Here is a 22,729-nt window from a genome sequence, read left to right on the forward strand (position 1 = left end):
GGGTATGAGCAGGTTGTCATATTGCCAGCAAAAATATTTTTTAAGATGTTTGAATTTTTTTCTTTCACTTTCTACGAAACTTCTGCGTAAACTCTAAAAAATGCTGGATTGTTTTAAAATATGGTTGGATAAAATATAGACGAACCCAACCATTGGGTTAAACAAATGTTGTGTCAATATTTCTGACCCAAAGATAAAAGATTAGGTCTGAAGTATATGAAAGGATTGCAATTTCTTTCTGATTTGTTGTTTGGCCCAAATCTGAACTACATAGTAAGAGTATCAGGGCCAAACCTAAACAGCCTTTGGGCATGCATGCATGCATACCATGGAATCACTAAAACATGCCAATCCACATATTTTCATAGACATACAAATGCAAAAATGTTCATGCTGAATCATAACACAAAACAGCATAAGTACACAAGCATATTCTCCAATGCAAACTTATGAAAAAGTTGTAATAAAGAGTTCAAATTTATTTGACTACTCAAAATTACCTTTCACGTTTATTTTATTGGTGAAACTCAATGCATTTGGGTTCATTCAATCATATTCAATGTGCTACCACTTAAAAAGTGCATAATTAGGCTAACAAAAAAAATATATATATATTTTTAAATTTTAAAACCATGAAAAAACTCTACACAATACTATATTAAAGAGACTGTATTAGGTATCCACAGAACTCAAGCATTAGATGAAACTGGACATCAGGTGACGTACCTGTGATGGGATCTTGGTGAAAGCAGGATCAGGATGGATGATGAGTTTATCTCCTGGAGTAACTGAGGCTTTCTCACCCTTGGCCATGCTGTCCGGTGGGAAGGGTGCACAGACAGCCGCTGAACTGGTGGATTTCTCAGAGCCGGCTACAGATGTGTCTGCTTTCATTCACATACTGCACCGGCATGAGGAAGGGATGGGCCAGTTACAGAAACAGGAGTCGCTTACAGTTTCCCAGCTGTCACTGACAGATTTCAGCCAATCAGATGGCTCAGTCCATCAAATCATAACATGCTCCTTACCAGAACCTGAACCTACACATATACCTACACACTAAGAACTGCTACTACTAGCATATATTTACAAACAAGGGCATAGTTTGAGAGAGAGAGAGAGAGAGAGAGAGAGAGAGAGAGAGAGAGAGAGAGAGAGAGAGAGAGAGAGAGAGAGAGAGAGAGAGAGAGAGAGAGAGAGACAGGTCTGATTACAAACACTCCAGTCTGGCGCCCCCTACAGACATCAACAGGAACCACACACAGTGCACTGACGCCTGACTAAATGGATAAGTTGTGGGTTTCCCAGTATGAACTAGAATTACATGGCAACACATAACATGACAATTAGTTGGTTGTTTTGTTAGTTTAGTTAGTTAAAATGTTAACTTAAAAATCTGTTTAGGCCTTGTGATCCCAGTACCTGGTCAAAAGAGTAATATCATCCCAAATTAGTCTACTTAAATTCCTAGCAGCACTGAGTTTACGGGTCCAGAAATCAACTATTTCAACCAACACTCAGATCTTATATATATATATATATATATATATATATATATATATATATATATATATATATATATATATATATATATATATATGCAGTGCCATTGATTTGTCTCAAGATACACACCAGTGATATATTTTTCTGGCCTGGGGTATGTTTATAAGGGGACATATCATGAAAATCTGACTTTTTCCATGTTTAATTGCTATAAATGGGACCTCAGTGCTTCTATCAACCTGGAAAATGTGAAAAATAACAACCCAGTAACTTAGTTTTGGTAAACTATTCTCTGCAAGCATGTAAAAAATAGATAATTAAAATCGGGCTCCCCTTGTGATGTCAGAAGGGGATAATACCACCCCTTAATCTGCACTATCCAACCACGGCACTGCCATTTAGTGCAGAGATCAGCTCATTTGCATTTTAAAGAACACACCCAAAATGGCACATTTTTGCTCACACATATAAAGTAGCAATTTTAACATGTTATAATAAATTATTTATATTTGAGCTAAAACTTCACATACGTACTCTGGGGACACCAAAGATTTATTTGACATCTTAAAAAGTCTTGTGAAATGTCCTCTTTAACTAAGGCCTAGTCCTGGCTTTTGCTAAGCCTTGTCTGTGAAACCAGCAGGCCTTTATGTATTTGTAAAGATGAATGTTGTTTGAAAATAGACTGGGTGGCTCCAGCAAGACTTTCCATAAAAATCAATGGTGGAGGTTAGAAACAGTACATTTACTGTACATTTTTCCATTTGGCAGACACCTTTATCTAAAGAGACTTACAGTGCATTCAAAGCATACATTTTGTTAATATGTATTCCCTGGGAATCAAACCCATGACCTAAAGCAATGCCCTAAAATGCTTTACAGTAATTCCATTCATATTTTATTTATATGAACATCACTGTATGGCCAAAATGTGCTTGAACTGATCATAGGTTAAATTATAGAAAATGAACCGGACCTTAATGAGCTCAGACACACTGTCCTTCAACTACACAATGGGACGGTTTCCCGGACAGAGATTATCTTAAACCAGGACTAGGCCTTAGTTTAATTCAGAAATATAGCTAGTTTTAACAAACATGCCTTACTAAAAACATTACTTGTGTAATTTTGAGGCAAAACAAAGGGCACTGATGTATTTTAAGGAATGTCAGTGCAAGCTGTTTTCAGTTTGGACAGCTCTTAAATTTATTTTAGTCTAGAACTAATCTAATCCCTGTCCGGGAAACCACCACTATAAATTTAACAATCACTCAAAGTTTTTAAATATTCAAAAAATTATAATGGATCATTTACTGAGAAGAACAAAAAGCTACTCATGCAGAAGTATAAGTCAGAAAATGTAGATCCAGTCCTTATTGATTCTGGACAATTGGGATACAGTTACAGGAAGTCTTGCAATGTTGCCAGCCATTGGTCTGAAGAAACTAACGATATTAAAAGCACCAGTCATATTAGGACCATCATAAAATAAATAACTTACCAGACCCCGTTTGACCGAAATTTGTAAAAGAAAATTGAGGTTGATGTGCTTGAGGTTACCTGATGTGCTTTAAAGGATTCGTCAATTTTCTTTTTAAAAAAATCCAGATTTACTCACCACCATGTCATCCAAAATGTTGATGTCGATCTTTGTTCAGTCGAGAAGAAATTATGTTTTTTGAGGAAAATATTCCAGGATTTTAATGGACTTTAATGGACACCAACACTTAACAGTTTTAATGTAGTTTAAAAAATTGCAGTTTCAAAGGACTCTAAACAATCCCAACTGAGCCATAAGGGTCTTATCTAGCGAAACGGATGTCATTTCTTGCAAGAAAAATTTTAAATAAGCACTTTTAAACCACAACTCCTCATCTTCCTCCAGTCATGTGACGTGCCAGCGCGACCTCACGTAATACGTCATCACGTCAAGAGGTCACGAATGACGCATCCAAAACTACGCCCCAGTGTTTACAAGTGTGTAGAAAGAGGACCGTTCCGACATTGTTGTATGTGGAATGATATTAATTAATGTCTTTGTGTCAGTTTATTGTTTAAAATGCTCCGCAAATGTGCGTTTCATATATGTAACACGTGACCTTTCCACGGCATTACGCAATTACGTGAGGTCGCGCTGACGCGTCACAGGACCGGATGAAGATGAGAAGTTGTGGTTTAAAAGTGCACATTTTCCATTTTTCCTGCCAAAAATGACAATTGTTTCGCTAGATAAGACCCTTATGCCTCGTTAGAGATCACCTAGAGTGCTTTGAAACTGCAATTTTAAACTGCATTAAAACTGTAAAGTGTTGGGGTCCATTAAAATGAAAAATATCCTGGAATGTTTTCCTCAAAAAATATAACTTCTTCTCGACTGAACAAAGAAAGACATCAACATTTTGGATGGATGGGTAAATTATCTGAATTTTTTTAAGAAAATGGACTAAGCCTTTAAAGGTGCCATAGAATGTAAAACTGTACTTACTTACAGCCGCAACATTAAATTACACATTAAATTAAGTACAATGTTGTTACAAAGTTGTGAAGGCTTATAACTGTTTAACTTTCATAAATTGTATTCACAACATAAAGTCAGTCTTCTCCTAATGACTAAAATTGCACTTCATGTTTTCTTTTCTAAAATATTAAAGATATATAGACCATTTCATCGAATGCACGTGCGCTGATGCGATACACGTCTGGATCCGAACTTTACTTCCGGTTTCGTTTTTTTTAATAGTCTGACTAGATGCTAAACTGATCTCTTGAAAAAATGCCTCGTCGAAAATAACAAATGTTTTGGTTTCCTATAATCTATGTGTTGTTTTTTTTTGCTTGTTATATAAATAAACTACGTTTAAAGAACTTTGTTGTTATTTATTCTTAGTGGAGTTTACCGGAAGTTACGTGCGGATCGCGACAGCCGCTTGTTTATGTTGTTACTGCTGAAACTGTCTAACCGCCTTGCAATTGTACACTACATCCAGACACGACAGTCGTAGTTCGCCCCCTGGTGGCAATCAGTAATCAGTCTTTTTTAAAGGATTCAGGTGTTACTCGCCTTGCACACAGTGGTTTAATTGGAACACACTGAAATACATCACTTCCTGTCAGCGTGTCACGCACAAGTTAATTTTTTTATGCATCCAAAGCTCAAATTGGATCCGATAATTACGCACCCGCAGATGGTTGGCTTCCCGCGCAGCCCATTTCTGACTCTCTTTCCAGTTTTTCGGCCGTCATTTGTCATGTACAGTGGAAAGGTAAGAGTAACCACGCTGATTTTAAATCAGACAAAGATGGCCGGTGGGCCGGATAAAGATGATTAGAGGCCCGCATTTGGCCCGCTTACCTCCACTTGACTAGCCCAGTCCTAGGGTTGTTAATGGACATGTAAAACCGTTTCTGGATCATTTTTGCACTTAATAACATAACATAACTTTGTAAATATCAGAAAACAATGTAACGTAATATTTCAATGCATTCTTTGGCACCTTTAACCTTAGACAAAGTTTTTTCTTTAGTCAGGACATGATAGACAATTGTTATGTTTCTGTTTTTGTTATTTATTGCGAGCAGAGGTCTTCAGCAACAGAGCCTCCGTTTAAAGCAAAGTGCATATATTTGACGTTTATAATTTGACAATAAAGCAACATCACACGATCTTTCCTTTACAATTAAACAAAACATAGTTAAGCATCACAGCAGTTATCATGATCAGCTTCTTCTTTATTGATCTATGTGTAAACATTAATAAGTCGTGAAGGTTAAAGACTTGGCATGTGCATACTGCATTGCATCAGAGAAGGCATCCATCTGTGAAAGAATATAGCGGACTAAAAATAAATTAATAAACTTCATTTCCTCATTTAACTGTTTGTATTTACACTTCAGTGGCCGTTTATAATAGCAATAGGCATTGTAAAATGAGACACATGAATATGATCTTATCAATCAGGAGCGAAACTACAAGAAACACGTAGGCTTTCGTTGTTGAAGGTTTGTGGAGTATCATCTAAACATGGATGAGACTGATCAGAGCGCAAACAGGATCAATCATAAGTGACCGAATGGTGCTTCTGTGTTCAGGAGCCTTTGAACGATGACAGCGTTTGCTAAATCAGCTTCCTCCAAAGTCTGACACGGATCGTTCAGTTCCCGGAACGGCAGCGATGTTGTCAGGATAAACGGTGCGTCGGTGCTCTGGGCCTGTTCCACAAAATCCTGCACGTCGCTGATCCTGAACCAATCACATAAATGCATCAGAAAGGCATGTTTGGAGAGCAACAATCCAACAATCGTGTTAGTCAGAGATCTGAAATCCTTACATGTTGTGACGCATGCAATAAATCAAATGTAATCTGCAGCAGAATGACAGCTTATCATGCTTTCATTTCACCTTGTGAGGTTGTATTACATAAATGATGAGGGAAAATTACGTGAGAGCTTTTGTGTCACAACACGCCTGGGATGATTCTGACAATACACACCGAGTCAGCTTTATAATGGTATTGGATAGTGCCCCATTTTTAAAGTTCGACATCAGCATCAGTTATTAAGTTTTGGGAAAATTTTCATTTTGGGGTAAACTTTCACTTGACATTGAAAAGTATTTATACATCACAGTAGCAAGGATTGGGAGATAAACCCGAGCATACATTGATCCTCAATAGTAAAAGTACAGAATGGTTAAGCAACACTATATAATACTCACTGATGAGACAGATTAAACCTCTGCACAAGACGCCGACCATCTGCCAGCCAGATCTGGAGGGAGGTCATGGGGAGATCCTCATTCAAGTCTGGAAGATGAGGACCGGAGCAGTCCTCGTGTATCGAGCGAGACCTGGCAACCACTCGTGGAGCCACACTGCAGAGGAAAAGCTATAATGAAGAGTTTCTAAAGGTAATAATGTAATGGTTTCAAGGCATTTTATATGGGATTAGAGTAATATCTAGAAAAGATAGTCCTCAACGGTCAAAATATCGAAGAGTGAAAGTGTTGCAAGGACACCTACTGGACATTTGCGGAAACACAAGGACTTTTTGATTTACCTTTTAATGTTATTTTTCAAAATATACACACAATTTAATACAGAAGGGGATATTACCTGCCCAATCTGTGGCCTATGCCTGTAAATGGATGGAAGGTCTTCTTCTTTGGGACATAAACTTCATCTTTCATGTCCTTTACATTGACTTCTAGTTCTTCGTCCTCTGCTCTTCCTTCTAGTTCCAGAGGTAGCTCTCTTTAGAAGATTGAAACAAGATTTTGACAAAACATAACCATATCAAAAAGAGACCTATATTATGCAAAATCCACTTTTACAAGGTGTTTGGAAATAAATGTGTGTTGGTAGTGTGTGAAAACCGCCACCGTACAATGAAAAAAAATCCACACTCCACCTTCAGCAGAATCATTAGACATGCTGTTTTGATTCTCTGGTTAATGTGATGTCACACTGATAAAGCCCCGCCCACAGTTAACTTTACCCAAAAGTTTTTCTAAATGTTTACAGGAATCAGATCTATTTTTAACCAAAAAGCAGAAGCTCATTTGCATTTAAAGGTACACACATGAAAACGTCTCTTTTTTGCTCCAACCTAAATGGGGCATTTTGGAAATGCTATAAGAAATGATCTGGGGGGCTTTTGAGCTTAAACTTCACAGACACATTCCAGGCACACCTGAGACTTATTACATCTTGTAAAAATGTGCATAATATTTACCCTTTAAATGTTATTTTGCCTTGGACACAACCAAGAATTAAAGGAATAGTCTACTCATTTTCAATATTAAAATATGTTATTACCTTAAAGGAACACGCCCACATTTTGGGAATTTAGCTTATTCACCGTATCCCCCAGAGTTAGATAAGTCCATACATACCTCTCTCATCTCCGTGCGTGCTGTAACTCTGTCTGACGCAGCCCCCGCTAGCTTAGCTTAGCACAAAGACTGGAAATGCATGGCTCCAGCTAGTATACTGCTCCCAATAAGTGACAAAATAACGCGATCATTTTCCTATTTATGTGTTGTGATTTGTATAGTCAAACCGTGTACAAATAACAAGGTGATATGAGACACAGCGATCTTTTAACAGTATACATACTGAGAACTATATTCTCTGAAGACGAAGCACTGCCGCATGGGCGGAGTGATCTGCTCGCAGCACACGAGAAGCTCCTGGTGAGGAGCAGAGAGTTCGGTCAGAGTTGTGCAAATCACTCCGCCCATGCGGCAGTGCTTCGTCTTCAGAGAATATAGTTCTCAGTATGTATACTGTTAAAAGATCGCTGTGTCTCATATCACCTTGTTATTTGTACACGGTTTGACTATACAAATCACAACACATAAATAGGAAAATGATCGCGTTATTTTGTCACTTATTGGGAGCAGTATACTAGCTGGAGCCATGCATTTCCAGTCTTTGTGCTAAGCTAAGCTAGCGGGGGCTGCGTCAGACAGAGTTACAGCACGCACGGAGATGAGAGAGGTATGTATGGACTTATCTAACTCTGGGGGATACGGTGAATAAGCTAAATTCCCAAAATGTGGGCGTGTTCCTTTAACTAAGAATTGTTGATACATCCCTCTATCATCTGTGTGCGTGCACGTAAGCGCTGGAGCGCGCTGCGACACTTCGATAGCATTTAGCTTAGCCCCTTTCATTCAATGGTACCAATCAGAGATAAAGTTAGAAGTGACCAAACACATCAACGTTTTTCCTATTTAAGACGAGTAGTTATACGAGCAAGTTTGGTGGTACAAAATAAAACGTAGCGCTTTTCTAAGCGGATTTAAAAGAGGAACTATATTTTATGGCGTAATAGCACTTTTGGGAGTACTTCGACTCACCTGAAAAGTCCGCTCCCCTTCTCTCTATCATAATGGGAGAGGGAGGGTGTTACTGCGCCGAGTCGAAGTACTCCCAAAAGTGCTGTTACGCCATAAAATATAGTTCCTCTTTTAAATTCACTTAGAAAAGCGCTACGTTTTATTTTGTACCACCAAACTTGCTCGTATAACTACTCGTCTTAAATAGGAAAAACGTTGATGTGTTTGGTCAATTCTAACTTTATCTCTGATTGGTACCATTTATAAATGGGGCTAAGCTAAATGCTATTGAAGTGTCGCAGCGCGCTCCAGCACTTACGTGCACGCACACAGATGATAGAGGGATGTATCAACAATTCTTAGTTAGGGTAATAACATAGTTTAATATTGAAAATGAGTAGACTATTCCTTTAACTATGTTTGCCATTATGTTAATCATCATTTAAAGGAAAACACCATCGTTTTTCAATACTTTACTATGTTCCTACCTCAACCCAGACCAATTAATACATACCCATCTCTTTCAATGCGCGCACTCAATCATTGTACAGCGTGTCGTGAATGTGTTAGCATTTAGCCTAGCCCCATTCATTCCTTAGGATCCAAACAGGGATGAATTTAGAAGCCACCAAATACTTCCATGTTTTCCCTATTTAAAGACTGTTACATGAGTAATATGGAGGCACAAAATAAAACGTGCCAATTTTTTAAGCGGGTAAAAAATGAGATCCTAAATTGTATGACGGAAGAGCACTTAGTTTGAGGTACTTTGACCTCGGCCCGCAGTAACATCATCACTGCTGACTACTCCCCCTCTCGCTCAAACTTCCGTCAATTGGACTGCGCCCGAGGTCGAAGTGCTGCAAACTAAGTGCTCTTCCCCATACAATATAGTTCTCATGTTTTATCCGCTTAAAAAATCACAACGTTTCACTTTGTACCACCATACATACTCGTGAAACTACTCAAGTAACAGTCTCTAAAAAGGAAAACATGGAAGTGTTTGGTGGCTTTTAAATTCATCCCTGTTTGGATCCTAAGGAATGAATTGGGCTAGGCTAAATGCTAACACGTTCACGACGCGCTGTACAAAGATTAAGTGCACGCATTGAATAAAGATAGATATGTATTAATTCGTCTAAGTTAAGGTAAGAACATAGTACAATATTGAAATATGATATTTTCCCCGCCATTGACAAGTTATCTCATCATAGAAATCAAGAAAAAAACGATTCCCTGCCAATTACGAGTTTTTACGGTGATCCATATTTCTCCTATTATCCACTAGGTGGCGCTTTTACACAACTTATAAAACACTGAAGCATCCACTGATTTAGAAACAGTAAGAACTGTTGTGTATGTTTTGATCATCGTTCTGAATCTGATCTCTAACAAAAGTCCTTTACAAAAATGCAATTATCTCAGCTTCTTGCTCAAAATTAGGTATTTTTGAAGAAACTTACCCATATTTAAGAGGTAATAAAAAGAGGCATATTAAAGATAAGAGTAAACACAGAGAGTCTGTTATTTGATTAGATATATTGTATGTTTAAATAATAATAAAAAAAAAATTCTGGAAGGAATTAAACTTTTGTGAAAATCATAATAAATGCTGGTGCTGATTGGCAACTTAAAAAAAAATGCGGGCGTGGAAAGAGTTAAAGAACGGATTATGATGAATTCTTCTACAGTGACAAAAACAAGTTACCCTTTTTTAATGGCCTCCAGGAACTCCTGGTTTTCCTCCAGAGAGTAACTTCGTAATTCTTCATCGTTTACTGTAAAGCCATTTTTCCACAGTCTCACTACAATCTCCACCTGTAAAGACAAATTGCTGATAAAGCCTTATTGTTACTTAAACAATGCTATTCATTTAATCAAGTATGTTGATTTTCCCAAAAAGTAGTAACCCTGCGGCATTGTTTGTGGTGCTATCATTATATTGGTCTTTCTTAGAGAGGACCAAAAATAGCAAACTTGGCTTAACCAAATGTGAGAAATTGGGGCAGAATTATCCTCTTGTTCGACCAGTAGCAGACATGGGGTGTTTTTCAGCATTTTCAGGAAACCAGTCAATTTTTTGCAATATCATTAATTTTTCAAACTACATTAAAATCCCCACTACATGGGGCAGTCGTGGCCCAAAGGTTGCCGTTGGTTCGAGTCATACAGAGCGGTTGAGTGTGGTGCCCTTGATCAAGGCATGCTTTCATACTTGACAATCACTTTCACTACATTTTTATAGTAGTTATCTGTATTTTGTGAGTGTAATTACACACAAGAAGATAAAATGAATTGTCTGACCTTTTTGCCACCACTGGCCACGCTGCTGATCTTCTCCACCTCATCGAGCAAATCCTCGACAGAGAAACTGGATCTAATCGGGCTCACTTCCTCTTCCTCTTCATCATTCTGTGCCCCTTCACACCTAAGAGCTCACAAAACAGCTTATTTGCCAAAATCAGACAGCGAAGGTCACCAGGGATGAATTAACATTTCTTGAATGTTCATTTTTAAAGCCTGTAGTGAAGACGCAGGGAACTTACCATGTGTCATCTTGAATTCTTTCACTCGGATCGATATTTTTCCTCATGATGTTTTGAGTTGTCCATCTTGCAGCAAAAACAGAAGCAGCCATTTAGTACACATTATAAGTGATGTCACAACCTCAAGCAACCACTGCATTAGTGCCTATTCAATAATTCATGGAGGTGCTAAATGTTTTCTCTGTGAATGACAGGTCCAGCAAGATTGGCAATACTTTTTTAAAATAAAACCAATGACAGTGTTTACATATGGCACTTCATAAGCATAAGTAACATTAAATACATAGAAAATAACCAATGTCCTTACACTGACGTCATGATGCACGACATTGACATTGAATGTGACGACACGCTGTCAAGTGCACACTTCAACTCTTAATTTATTTATAACCAAGGCAAAATCTAAAAGTCACTCAAATGCCAGTCAATTGAAGGGTAATACTTAATACATTAAGATTCTTAAATAGCCATTGATCTGAAACCGGCCAAAATACCATAATAAATGATAGCAGTGCGCTAAAATTACGTAAGAAGTGTGTGGATACCACGCAAGCGCACTGCGACGCGTTACGACAGCAAACACGCGTAATAAACTACAACACATGAGACTCACAACCGCGATTATAATATTATATATCGTTACCTGTATTAGGCTTCAAAGCTGTCGCATAACAGTTCTATTAGCTAGTTTCTCTCATGCCTACACGGGACCACCATTTCTGTCTGACGTCATCGCCACTTGCTTGTGCGCACGTTGTTGCGACGTCATCGAGACTAAAATGAACTTGAAATGCATGTTTTTCGTTTTTCATAAGTAGAAAACACAACACGCAGGTAAAATTGTCTTGTGTTGTATTGGGGTGGGTGGGGAATGAGGGGAGAGATAGTTGCAATACAAAAACAATTCTGTATACAAATTAATTAATTTAATACGAAAATAGCTCTAAACTTTAAAAATAAATATCACAGAAATAGGTCTCATGTGGGGAAATAAAGAGTCTCATTGATAACTCTTGAGTTTGAACAGTAAACGCCAAAAATAACTCAGTGCTGTCATGTGTGGATTTATAGATATATGGGGGCGTGTTGGGAAAACTTCATAAACTAACTTACTGTGTTTTTGCAATACCTTTTGGTGCCATTGAAACACTCTAGTAACAATGTTTAGTTTATAGTAAATTACATTTTATTGCTACAGTTTTTTATTGCTAAATTATCATATTATTTAACGCATTTTAAGAATATAAAGTATAGATGAATAAGCAGAGCACTATAACAATCATGATAAATTATGCAAAACATTACTTGTTTGTCAGTTATGATGTGAGTGTTCTTGTATATGAAACATGACACATTAGATTAGCCTATTGTAAACAAACAATGTTTTTAAATACTTTCTCATTTTCTAACCCTAGCTTGACAAAACATCCAAATTAGAGTTAAATTATCTGGTTAAAGTTGAAGATTAAATTAATAACTTTATTCTTTGCTGTAATGATTCAAATCTGCAACTATTTAAGTCTGAAAAATAAGCACTTTTATTATTCAGATTAAATGTTTTAAATCAAATCCTTATTATTGGCAATAATAACCTAAATGTAACCCTTGACAGAGTAATTGTAGCTAATAAAATGCTTTTTTACTGCATTTAAAAAAATTAAATCCTACTCCTAAAGTGTAAATATATAAAGCTAAACTAATACATAGAAAACAAAAAATGTTTAATAACACTGGAGGCAACAATTATTTTTTTTGTCTGCAAAAAATATTTTTTTCAAACGTCTGTGGCGCCAACTTCGTGCCGGCACGCGCACGCTCGCTCGCGTCTCTGTGTAACGGAAGTGGCTCGCAGGAGAGTTTCGGCTGGCTGACAGCAGAGGGAGAGAGAGAGAGAGAGAGAAAGAGAAATGGCGCCTCGGTACTCCACTAGCTGAGACACAATCATAACGAAAGCAACTGACGAGAGCTTACTCAACACAACCCGTGTATTAGCGGGGACAGACAGCAAACATGGTGAACACCAGAAAGAGCTCGGAGCACAAGCCCATCGGTCCCTTCGTCTCGGGTCGGACTAGGTCGTCTCGGAGGAACAACCCAAACTTGGACGAGCACAACAGCCGTGTAAGGAAAAGAGAGACACCGGCTATCTTTTCTTACTGGCAACCGGTTAGCGAGATGCTCCCACCAGCCTCTTAGAGATGGATAGATATATAGGCAGACAGATAGATGGATGGATGGATGTCCACCTCTTTTGTTCCCAAATCGCGCCTTGAGTGACACTTGCCGTTGAATAAAATGCAGTTTAACGAGACGACAGCCTTTCTTCGTTTCGTGTCGTTTAGTTTTATGTATTTTTTCACTGATATTAGCAGGACTTGACCAAAGCCGGCTGGCTGGTTTAATGCACCCAGTGCCCCCAAGTTGTCTTTTGTTGTATTCGTGAATGAATCGTTCAGTCCTTTGGAATGATTCGAGCGAATCGATTCGCGCAGTGTTGGTATGCTACTTGTGGGGAATTTTGTTTGGGAGGAAATATTCTCTTGATTTTTGACACATTTTATCGAGCAGGTAGGATAATTCCTGTCAGAAACCTATTTTTGTTATTAAAACAGCAGTTGGCGGCAGTTTGAAATAGGTGTTTACAAATAAATACAGATTGAATAAAATACTTAAATCAAACGCAAAGTAAAGCAGCAGTAGTTTAATAAACATCTCACAATACAGAAAACAGTACGTTAAAGTACTTGTAATAATAACACTTGTGAGAGATGAACAATTGAATCGTTTAGTTCAAAAGAACCGTTTGACTCGCTCAAATGAATCGTTCGTTATTTTGTTGCTGTGTGTTTGTTGCGCTCGAGAGGCACCGGCGCGCGCCATGCTGTCACGCGCTCCGACGCCCGATTTAAACGCCAAAAGAAAAGCGCTTTCACACCTTTAGTCGTAATAAACGTGATTCGTCCTCCTTATTTATTTAAACTATAAACAAGCTAGAGTTGGGGGAAGGGAAAGCTTTGTTGAGACAGACCCCTTGTGGCTCCAAACAGCTATTGTTCATGATATTAGGAAGTAAACTCTTCAATGTTTATGAAAAACTTCAGCTGGGTTATTGACACATGTTGACCTTTGTTGATGTGCAACATTAGTAGATTGCTTAAAATGTAACATGTCGAGTTCCTGTTGAATTGCTTGGTCATGTTTTGGCTGTTTGGTTTGTGATGTTTACCATGATTGTCTTTGGAGACCATTTAAATATTATGGTACTTTAATATGATAATCATTTAGTTTTGTAGCATATGCATTTAAAATGACTATTATATTGTTTACATCTGTGCATTTATATATCAATTTTATCACAATCAACTTGTTGTGAACTTAACATATGCACGAAGTTTAGACCAGCCATCTGGCTTTGTTTTGTGTTGAGTTTTGTTTTGATTTTTTTACTTCTTTTATTTTAATGCTATTACTCAAGATTGCTTACTTTGCAGAAGTGAATGTGACACATTTTGCCTGTATAATGTCATTGCTTGCCCTACATTATGCCTGTTATAAATTGAAAGATTAGTTGCGGTTTACTTTGAAGCTCAAGTTCATAATTTTGGCTCATTCATGATCTTGACGTTGTCACCTTGCATGTGACTGGTTGTGTAAATGAAAAATATGGGGTGGATCAAAGTTATTTAATTTAGTCAGCCATGAGGTTAAGTGGGATCTGGGTGAAGAGGAGGAAGATTTTGGAGATGACTCGAGTCCACTTCTTGTAGGATTGTAGTATAGGATAATGTCAGAGTGCCCAGCTGACAGATTTCATTCTCCTTTTGATTTTGCTTTTATCATGTTTACCTTTATTATTATACTATATTAGTGATAGACAGATATATTGCAGATATATTTGCCGATATTTGGATTTTTTTTATTGGCATCGGCCAATAAATCTTTCTGTTCCATAAATTTGTTGTTTGTAATTTTCGTTTGCTCCGGGCTCTTACTTGGTGTTTCGAGTCTGTTTACATAATTATGGCGTACTTTTTGTCAAGTCCTTAAACTTCGGTTAGAGTTAGGGTATAATATTTGGTATAATATAATTTTGTAAGATCAAATAGTACTGAATTCGTACTAACAACCGACTTGAAACACCAAGAATTTAGACTCAGACTTTTGCTACCGTATGGGGTTTAATGCATGCCATTTTTTTGCAGGCTATTTATTATAAGAATCATTTTTAAAATATTTAAAAATTACAATATTTTCAACTTAAAAATACAGAATATAAGCTTGGCGTGTTGTGGACATTTTCTAATGATAAGCTTTCTGTGAAATTGTGACAAAATGAAAAATACATAAAACTTGTGTTATTATGACTGTCATAAAAACATCATTTAAATAAACAAATATTCGAATATTTGTTTTTTTTAGCTCAAATATTCGAATATTATATTACCGTATTTTACGGACTATACAGTAAGTTGCTCCGAAGCATAAGTCGCATCAGTCAAAAATGCGCTTTGAAGAGGAAAAAACATATATAAGTCGAACTTGACTATACGTCGCGTTTATTTAGAAAATGATTTCACAAAATCCAAGCGGAAGAACACATTTAATCTGGAAAGGCAAGTTATTCAACTAAACAATAGCACAGAACAGGAGGCTGAATAGGTGTCCGTACATGTTAAAGTAACATAAACAGTTATTTACACGATACACAATAGCATACTGAACATACCTGGGAGGTTGAATAGGCTAACTTAACACGACAGGCAAAACGTTTCAAAGTTCAAAGAGGTCCAGGAGTCATTCCGCATCACTGAATCCATTGAATAACATTAATACAGGAGCAGCATAGAGCGGACTCTCGGTAATGCTTACTCTTTGTTAAATTTTCACGTATAAGTCGCACCTGACTATAAGTTCAAGTACCCTCCAAACTATGAAAAAAGTGTGACTTATAGTCTGGAAAATACGGTACTGAAAAATGCCTGTCCTTCCTTTTTACCATGACATTACATTTGCGTTACACAACAACACTCAAATAGTACCGTGAGTTGTCAGATCCGAAATACGTAACGTATGTCTTGTAAATATCTGTTAAGTACTTAGAGTGTTTATAACCATCTTACATTACAAATGTTTATTTAGTTTCACCATTTTTTCAGTTTGGCACTCATTACATTTGTTTTATATCATCCTTATATCGGCTAATCGGCCACATTGCTTTTTCAATTTCGGTATCGGCATCGACCATTAAAACTTTATATCGTTCAACCACTACTTTGCATGCTTGGTTTCTAATATTCTGTGCTCCTCTGCCTGTTACAGAAGGAGCCCAGCAGTGATGTTAACAGCAGTAGCCCACGTTTGTCTCCGCCATCCAAACGGACACGCCGACAGACGCCTCCTAGTTCTACTGATACTTCCCCAAGTCCACAAAGTAAAGGCCAGAGACCGGCATGGACAATGTCCAAACACTGTACCAGGTGAGGTTTGACAATCAATTACAACTAAAGACCTCAATGTTCAGTTTCATCTCTGAATGTTCTTGAGCACCAATATGTTGTGACAAATGTTTGCACAAAAATTACTACAGGATAGCAATCACTACTATCATGTATGTAGTGAAGGGTAATGATGTCATTATACTATTAGTTATAAACTACCTTCATGTTGTCTTCCAGGTTGTCCACTGGTGCCTTGCAGAATGGACGCAGTAAGTATTAATTTAGATTCATCTTAAAGGAATATTTCATTTTCTTAAAAGAAAAATCCAGATAATTTACTCACCACCATGTCATCCAAAATGTTGATGTCTTTCTTTGTTCAGTTGGAGGAAAACATTGCAGGATTTTTCTCATTTTAATGGACTTTAATAGACACCAACAATTAACACTTAACTCAACACGTAACAGTTTTTTTCAACAGAGTTTCAAAGGACCATATTCAATCCCAAACGAGGCATAGGGGTCTTGTCTGGCGAAGCGATTGTCATTTTTGACAAGAAAGATGGAAAGTGTGCACTTTTGGGCCACAGCTTTTCGTTTGGGTCCGGTCCAGCGCGATCTGGCGTAAGTGCGTGGTGACGTAGGGAGGTCACGTGTTACATATATAAAACGCACATTTGCGGACCATTGTAAACAATAAACTGACACAAAGACGTTAATTAGTATCAGTTGACATACAACAACGTAGAAACGGTCCTCTTTCAACATACTTGTAAACACTGGGGCGGAGTTTCGCGTTCGTCTTTTGTGACCTCTTGACGTATTGCGTGGGGTCACCTGGCGCATCACGACCAGATCTAGACGAGAAGTTGTGCTTTAAAAGAGCATATTTGTTATTTTTCTTGTAAAAAATGACAATTGTTTTGCTAGATAAGACCCTTATGCCTCGTTTGGGATTGTTTATAGTCCTTTGAAACTCAGTTGAAAAAAACTGTTACGTGTTGAGTTAAGTGTTAATTGTTGGTGTCGATTAAAGTCCATTAAAATGAGAAAAATCCTGCAATGTTTTCCTCAAAAAACATAATTTCTTCTCGACTGAACAAAGAAAGACATCAACATTTTGGATGACATGGTGGTGAGTAAATTATCTGGATTTTTCTTTTAAGAAAATGGAATATTCCTTTAATCAAGTACTTTAAAGCAATAGTTTGCTCAAAGGAGAGAATTCTGGCATTGTGTATTTTCCGGCATAACCTTTGGAACATGAAAGCTTAAATTTCGAAGAATTTCCTGCTTGCTTGCTTGTTTTCATGAAATTGAATGTAAATGGGAATTTTCAGTTATCCAAAGTCATAATATAGCTTGCCAAATTTAAATCTCGGCTGTAACATCATGTTAAGTAGGATCACGTCTAATCACTGTCATGTTTGATCTGGTGACATGTTTGTTGTCTAATTTTGAAGTTGGTGTTTCTCAGTGGGTTTTTGTCTTCATTTGATTTGGCTCACAGATGCCTGTTTTGTTTTTAAATCTGCAGGGCGGATGAGTTTAAGGGGTGACACTGCATCAGAAGGGGAGCACAGTCGCATGAATGGTCACGTTGAGCTGAAAAGAAGCCGTCGTGTCAGGAAGAGCCAGTTTGAACATCTCAATCAGAGTTTACTGTTCGACCAGCTAGTCAACAGGTAAACGCCACTTGTTGTGTTGTTAAAAGTATGCCTCTAACATAATTATTTAGGATCAGGTCTTTAAAGATGTATGGAAAATGTCATTTTACTGCAGCACGCTGTGGAACGTTTAAGAAATTAAACTTTGAATTTAACATGGAGTATTATTCTGACTATGGTTCTCATGAAGTTCAGCATTGTGAACAATGGATTAAAGGAAACCATAAAAGAAAGCTAAAATTGAAAAACAATAAAAAAAATTGGAAACTACGTTTGGATAAAAAGGCATTTTTATCCAAAAGAATTGTTAACCGCACCAAGCCAAGTTTAGCATGTGATGTACTGTAGCATGTTGCTGGTAGTCAATAACAGATGGTGGAAGGTTTTGGAGAGAGCAGACCTGCTGGTATAAGACATGACAGAATGGCCTGATATGCTTTACCGGTTCTCAATGTTCCTCTATTTTAAAGCTTTGTGAACTTGTGTATTTACTTTTTTAGCAGTCAATAAGCTGATGCTTTTATTAAAGGAATATTCCATTTTCTTAAAAGAAAAATCCAGATATTTTACTCACCACCATGTCATCCAAAATGTTGATGTCTTTCTTTGTTCAGTCAAAAAGAAATTATGTTTTTTAGGAAAACATTGCAGGATTTTTCTCATTTTAATGGACTTTAATAGACACCAACAATTAATACTTAACTCAACACGTAACATTTTTTTCCAATTGAGTTTCAAAGGACTATAAACAATCCCAAACGAGGCATAAGGGTCTTATCTAGCAAAACGATTGTCATTTTTGACAAGAAAAATAAAAAATATGCTCTTTTAAACCACAACTTTTCGTCTAAATCCGGTCGTGATGCGCTAGCGTGACCCCACGCAATACGTCATGACGTCAAGAGGTCACAGAAGACGAACGCGAAACTCCGCCCCAGTGTTTACAAGTCTTGAGAAAGAGGACTGTTCCTACGTCGTTGTATATCAACTGATACTAATTAATGTCTTTGTGTCAGTTTATTGTTTACAATGGTCCGCAAATGTGCGTTTTATATATGTAACACGTGACCTCCCTACGCCACTACACATTTACGTTAGGTCGCGCTGGACCGGACCTAGACGAAACGTTGTGGTTTAAAAGTGGATATATTTTTTTTTTCTTGTAAAAATGACAATCGTTTCGCTAGATAAGACCCTTATGCCTCGTTTGGGATTGTTTATAGTCCTTTGAAACTCCGTTGAAAAAAACTGTTAAGTGTTGAGTTAAGTATTAAATGTTGTGCTCTATTAAAGTCCATTAAAATGAGAAAAATCCTGCAATGTTTTCCTCAAAAAACATTATTTCTTGTCGACTGAACAAAGAAAGACATCAACATTTTGGATGACATGGTGGTGAGTAAATTATCTGGATTTTTTTTTAAGAAAATTGAATATTCCTTTAAGGGACAAGATTATTTCCACTGGGTATCATTGTGCATATTAATTTTTGTGTTGCCTGTTTTGTATAATGCAGATTTTACTGTACATGTATAAAGCGTAAACGCTTAAGTTACACTGAAAACCCTAATGCTGTTTGTACTCAGAAATGTAAACAATCATGACTTAAATTTTGCGTCCATGACTAAACTATCTTTGATCATCTAACTTATTAACTTACAAAAATATGAACTTAAAAATTCAAGTGCAATTAACTTAAAATTATCAGTTTAAAATGATGTGAGGAATACCCATAAGCCCTTGCGCGTGAAAATGGTAAATGATTTAATTTTGGTCAAAGAATAACTTATGGGACATACAGTATAAACAGTTGTTAATGCAATTTTTTGTTTTGTTTTACACGCTTTGTAGCATTATTGATGTTTTTTGTTGTAAATTATAGTTCTTGGTGACGTCACCGTTCAGGTTATCAGTGTTTTTTTGGTATGTATGCACTACATACAACTCACAATAATGAAGATACATTTGAACAGAACAGTTTGTTGTGTGCTTCTGCTGTGAATTAAATATATTCATTTATTGACATAGAGTCAGTCCTGAACATGCTTCATTACATCTTGTCATATAAGTTTAAAAAAGTTCAGTCTTTATGAACACCAAGTGAACGTAATTGTTTAGATGCACTGTACAAAATCCAACTTAACAATTTAAGTTCAGGCAAGTTAAGTGAACTTAACCTCTTAAGACCTGGTGTGTTGTTTTTTGTTGTTTGCACCATAATACTTCATTCTGTGTAACTGGAACCTGTTGTACACAAACGTGGACAATTACAATGCTTCATGTTTAAAGAAAAATATTTGGTTTTATTTTTTGGTTCTTCCTAACCCCAAAATAGCTTGAAGAAATCTAAAATGCAAGCAAATCCAAAGCTCGGGTCTTAGGAGGTTAAATATACAAGTTTTTGGGAGACCCATTACTTAATTGAATTGAGGGAACGAGTTTAGTGTTTGAATTGAGGGTAAAAACAGCACACTATACCAGGATTTAAAATGGTACAGTATGATAATTATAAAGATTTCGTAATAATAAAAAACTTGTGGTCAATGGTAGCTGGTGAGTTTTAGACTTTTTAGTGGATTTAGTGGGAAATGCCCAGTTGTTTTCAACAAACATAACTGCAATTTTATTTTATTTTTGTTCCAAATAAAGATGGCAATGTAGGCACCAAAGTTTTGGACTGAAGCTTTATTACTATTTATAAAAGCCTTGATTTTATTAGGAATTTTATTAAAAATATCAACGCAGTGTTGGCTTGCAAACATTTTATTAGGAGAAATAAAATATCTCCATTTTATTGAAATGTACATTTTAACATTAGCCTTTTTTTTAGTATTTTACATTTCTAAGTTGTGGATACTTTGTGTACTAACACCACTGGTTTATAACAGTATGAAAGGTTTTGAAGATAAATATGCATGTTTGTTAACAGTACGGCAGAAGCGGTTCTTCAGGAGATGGACAACATCAGCAGCATACGTCAGAATCGAGAAGTTGAGCGCCTCCGCATGTGGACCGATACTGAACTGGTGACTTCATATTTTATTCTTAACAATCACAATTAAACTGTAATTGTTCAGCGTTATCTTCTACCTCATTAAGGGAACCGTTGCCCACACAGCAGTTATTAAACTCCTGCATTACTCTGATCTATTGGCCGTTCTCTTCGGTGTGGGCTGTGAACCCACTGTTGATTCAAAACTAAATTGATTCTTCTGTGTATATGTATATATTTTGTTCTGCAGGAAAACATGGATATGTACTCCCGCGTAAAGAGAAGGAAATCGATGCGCAGGAACAATTTTGGAATGCAGGCACATCACAAAGGCATCAGCAAATCCAAAAAAGACCCTGATGAGGAAGAGGGAACTGAAGGTAAATGTCTGCTGCAATAAACGGTCACGGGACAGACGTGAGGGACGACTATATACAGACTACCGGCACATCCGGGAACTTGACTGTAAATTTCGTCACCGCCTCTTTTTGGGGGTTAAAAAAGCAGACCTTCCATTGACTTCCATTCAAAATAGCGGAACAAAGCAACGTTTTTACACAGCCGGCAGGCGTAAATAACTTTTGAAATCACTCCGATTAAACATGTCGGGTATTTATCTGTCCATAGAGCCCGAAAGATACATTAACACATTTAATTTGGTCAATATAAAAACATGTCCCTTTCATTCTCACAGCGTCAAATTTGTGTAACAACGCCATCCAGTGATTGCTGGAAATATCGCTAAGCCATTTAGTTATATGACTCGACAGAAAGTGCACTCATTACTCTAAATATAAAGACATAATAAATAAATACGAAGTAACTTTCAAATACGAAGTAAAATCATTCACTTGGTTCCCTGTTGACTCGAGGAGGTACGAGTAAATGTCCGGGTAAGACACCTCTGGCCAATAGGGAGCGTTGTTACACAAATTTTATGCTGGGAGAATGAAAGAGACATGTTTTTATATTGACCAAATTAAATATGTTAATGTATTTTTCGCGCTCTATGGCAGGCAGGGTGGTCAGATAATTACTCAACATGTTTAATCTGAGTGATTTCATAAGTTATTTACGCCTGCCGGCTGTGTACGAAGGTTGCTTTGTTCCGCTATTTTGAATGGAAGTCAATGGAAGGTCTAGTCTGATTTCCCCCAAAAGTGGGCGTGAACCTGTTCAGAGACATTCTATGATGTTGCGCCGGTTGTGCGTATACTTTATAGAGACCTCTTCGTGCTGATTGGTCGGATCACATGACTGTCTCCTCCCGAACTTAGTTAAATAAACTGCATATATTATCAGATTTGTGTGCACCAAAAGCCTCTCTACATGCTGGATCTTTGTTCTTGATTGGTTTTAGTTTGTTATAAACCATATTTTTTTTGTATTGAAGAGTCTCATGAAGAGGAAGAGGAGGACGAAGATGTGGAGGCAGATGATGATGAGGACGATGAAGGAGATGAGGCGGAAGAGGCTGAAGAGGAGAACGACAGACCCTATAACCTCAGGCAGCGTAAAACTGTGCAGCGTTATGAAGCCCCACCAATAGGTGCGCTCACAGATTCACTCGAACCTCTTACCCATCAGCACAGCTCATACACATACAGTACAAATGTTTGATTTTTGTTTTTTTCAGAGCCAGTGAACAGGAAGCAAAGCAAGGGCTCTCTGTTCGACACACACAGATCTCCTGCAAGAAGAAGCCATATTAGGTGAATAATGTTTATTTTCAAATGTTTTAGACCCAG

General features: G+C 37.2%; 3 protein-coding genes across 5 annotated transcripts in view; 1 reads left to right on the plus strand and 2 right to left on the minus strand.

The window, feature by feature from the left end:
* mfsd2b (MFSD2 lysolipid transporter B, sphingolipid) overlaps positions 1-1,008 on the minus strand; it is a 35,687-nt gene extending 34,679 nt beyond the window's left edge. The window contains exon 1 of the mRNA XM_055186824.2: positions 727-1,008. Coding sequence (XP_055042799.2) covers positions 727-894 — 168 coding nt within the window. The 5' untranslated portion in view covers positions 895-1,008. The remainder of the gene's footprint in view (positions 1-726) is intronic.
* A 4,203-nt stretch (positions 1,009-5,211) lies between these two features.
* On the minus strand, positions 5,212-11,670 carry ubxn2a (UBX domain protein 2A). Of its 3 annotated transcripts, none has more exons than XM_055185683.2 (7): positions 11,531-11,670; positions 10,888-10,953; positions 10,646-10,769; positions 10,050-10,159; positions 6,615-6,752; positions 6,218-6,373; positions 5,212-5,743 (listed from the first exon to the last, which is right to left on the minus strand). In XM_055185683.2, the coding sequence occupies exons 2-7, from the start codon at positions 10,932-10,934 to the stop codon at positions 5,560-5,562; spliced, it is 759 nt and encodes a 252-aa protein (XP_055041658.2). In that variant the 5' UTR covers positions 10,935-10,953; positions 11,531-11,670; the 3' UTR covers positions 5,212-5,559. The 3 variants fall into 3 exon arrangements, with proteins under 3 accessions (XP_055041658.2, XP_055041659.2, XP_073712469.1); XM_055185684.2 differs by having other exon boundaries at positions 10,646-10,776; positions 11,531-11,630; XM_073856368.1 differs by lacking the exon at positions 11,531-11,670 and adding an exon at positions 11,195-11,220.
* Positions 11,671-12,718: 1,048 nt separating this feature from the next.
* The window catches only part of atad2b (ATPase family AAA domain containing 2B), a 133,028-nt gene continuing 123,017 nt past the window's right edge, over positions 12,719-22,729 (plus strand). The window contains exons 1-8 of the mRNA XM_055185682.2: positions 12,719-13,008; positions 16,207-16,364; positions 16,563-16,594; positions 17,863-18,010; positions 20,919-21,015; positions 21,232-21,361; positions 22,375-22,530; positions 22,618-22,693. Coding sequence (XP_055041657.2) covers positions 12,898-13,008; positions 16,207-16,364; positions 16,563-16,594; positions 17,863-18,010; positions 20,919-21,015; positions 21,232-21,361; positions 22,375-22,530; positions 22,618-22,693 — 908 coding nt within the window. The 5' untranslated portion in view covers positions 12,719-12,897. The remainder of the gene's footprint in view (positions 13,009-16,206; positions 16,365-16,562; positions 16,595-17,862; positions 18,011-20,918; positions 21,016-21,231; positions 21,362-22,374; positions 22,531-22,617; positions 22,694-22,729) is intronic.

Source organism: Misgurnus anguillicaudatus, chromosome 18 (assembly GCF_027580225.2).
Source record: "Misgurnus anguillicaudatus chromosome 18, ASM2758022v2, whole genome shotgun sequence".
NCBI lineage: Eukaryota > Metazoa > Chordata > Actinopteri > Cypriniformes > Cobitidae > Misgurnus > Misgurnus anguillicaudatus.